Source organism: Miscanthus floridulus, chromosome 2, assembly GCF_019320115.1.
Source record: "Miscanthus floridulus cultivar M001 chromosome 2, ASM1932011v1, whole genome shotgun sequence".
Classification (NCBI taxonomy): Eukaryota; Viridiplantae; Streptophyta; class Magnoliopsida; order Poales; family Poaceae; genus Miscanthus; species Miscanthus floridulus.
The window spans coordinates 182,041,546-182,043,733 of record NC_089581.1 but is presented as its reverse complement, the minus strand read 5'-3'; the positions used below and the strand labels follow the sequence as shown (position 1 = coordinate 182,043,733).

The following is a 2,188-nucleotide window of genomic DNA, read 5'->3' as shown; positions in this document are numbered from 1 at the left end:
GCTCGTCAGGAGTTGTAGCCACATGTAGCGACTGCAATCATCCACGAGCAGGTGGAAGTACCACCGACCACCATTTGTAGCTAGCGTGATCGGCCCGCAGAGGTCGCCATGGATGAGCTCGAGAGCATCCTTCGCACGATACTTGGCCGCCTTTGGGAATGGCAGCCTCCTCTGCTTCTCGGCTAGGCAGCTGTCGCATAGCTCGCCTTTGTGCTTGATGTGGGGTAGCCCTTGGACCATCTTCTCTAGCTAACCAAGCGCGTCGAAGCTGAGATGTCTGAACTGGGTATGCCACATCCATTGTTCCTCGGAGTGCCTTGCCACCAGGCACACCGGCTACTCTACCTTCAGGTCGAGTAGGTACAACTGGTTCTGGGACCTCTTTACCTTAGCGAGAAGTCACTGCTCTTGGTCTCTAATCCTAAGGACTCCATCCTTGATCAGTATCTCGCTACCACGCTCATCCAGCTGACCAATGCTGATGATACTGGAACACAGCTGCGGGATATAATATACATCCGTTAGCACGCGATGCTCCCTGTTCTGGCACCTGAAGATGATGGTGTCGTGCCCTTGGATAGCCACCCTTGAGCCATCACCAAACTTCACCATACTGGTAACATCGTCGTTGAGCTCAGAGAAGGATGCCTTGGAGCCCGTCATGTGGTAGCTGGCACCAGAGTCTAGATACCACCGTTGCTCCTGGTCGGCGCCCACATGTTCGAGGTGGACTTGGGCACGTGGTTCATTGAGGTTGACAATCTTTAGGGCCTTCCTAGGTCCTTCCACCATCATCGCCTCTTCCCTCTCCTCGGCCTTGACGTCGTGCAGTGCATAGAACATCACCATCAGGATAATGGCCTCATCTTCATCATCAGCTTGCGCCAGATGAGCCTTAGCCTTCTTCTCCTACTTGCGATTTGGGCACTCCCATGCCCAATGGTCCATCTTCACGCAGCGTCGGTAGGCATTGGAGTTGACCTACTTCTTCTTCTTCGAAGAAGCCTTGCAGTGGCGCTTGCATCACCACCATGGCTAGAGGAGGCTGCCTTCCCGGAGTTCCTCCAAGCAGCCCACTCCTCTGTCAGTAGCAGTTTGCCGCTGTCCTTCATTGCTATCATTTGCTCCAGATGCTCATCCACCGCCCACAGATGGCCTATCACATCCTCAATGGTGAGGGTGGACAAGTCCAGCATCGTCTCTATGGAGAGAGCGATCTAGATGTACTTTACCGACACAGAGTGGAGGTACTTGGAGACCGCCTCCTCTTCGTCGATGGTGACGTCATGGCTCTTTAGCTTGCTGATGAGCGTCTGCAGGCAGAGGGAGAAGTCCTCCACCATTTCACCATCCTTGAACTTGAGGTAGGCGTACTCCTGCTTCAGAAGCTAGGCCGTCGCCTTGTTTGCGCGGTCGGAACTAATGTGCATCACTGCAATAGCCTCCCACACCTCCTTAGCAGAGCTTTTCGCCCCAAACGGCTCCTTGTACTCTGCTGGTACAGCAGCGAGGATATCCTTCAACGCTGACATGTCATCTTCTTCATTGTTGGTGTCCTTGTCAACAGCATTCCAGAGCCGTTAGGCTTTGAGCTTGACCTTCATGGTCACCGACCACTCTTCATAGTTGGTGCGAGTCAGCGTTGGCCAACTAGTGCCGCTGACCTCCCGCACCGTGCGAACAATGACCTCCAGTCGTGGCTAGGCAGCCATAGTAGTGCCACTGCTGTCGCCCACCTCCTAACCGCCCATCATCGCCCGCGGTTAGTCTGGCGACGGCATTTGTACGGCTCTGATACCACTTGTTAGCCCACAGGATCACTGGCTCAGGTGAGTGAACCACTCACTAGTCTTACCGAGCACCCGCTAGTGTTGCCGAGCACCCATTAGCTAAGCCGACCACGAACAAGCGTTATCCGTCCCCACATACTATGGCTAGAGATTGAAGAAGAGGGAGAACAGAGCATACACACATAGTACAAGACATCAGCATTGACCGAAGCCCTATATGGAAGATGACAAATCTGAACTCTCTTTACTGAGTTGCCATAGTAGTCTATTTATACAATTCTATCCATCTAGTCATAGTACAACGCACATGCTGCAACAGTAACTAGATAACAAAGCAGGACTGACTTCTGTGCCTGTCTCTGTATGTGACTACAGTGTTGTAGGTGAGCCGTTCGGCG

General features: G+C 53.1%; 1 protein-coding gene across 1 annotated transcript; it reads right to left on the bottom strand.

Moving 5' to 3' along the window:
• Positions 1-399: 399 nt before the first annotated feature.
• On the bottom strand, positions 400-849 carry LOC136537541 (uncharacterized). The gene has a single exon (XM_066529475.1). The coding sequence runs from the start codon at positions 847-849 to the stop codon at positions 400-402; it is 450 nt and encodes a 149-aa protein (XP_066385572.1).
• Between the last annotated feature and the right edge of the window lie 1,339 nt (positions 850-2,188).

Bases quoted from the DNA above. Each gene is read 5' to 3' on its own strand.
- LOC136537541 (XM_066529475.1), bottom strand. From the start codon at position 849: ATGGTGATGTTCTATGCACTGCACGACGTCAAGGCCGAGGAGAGGGAA.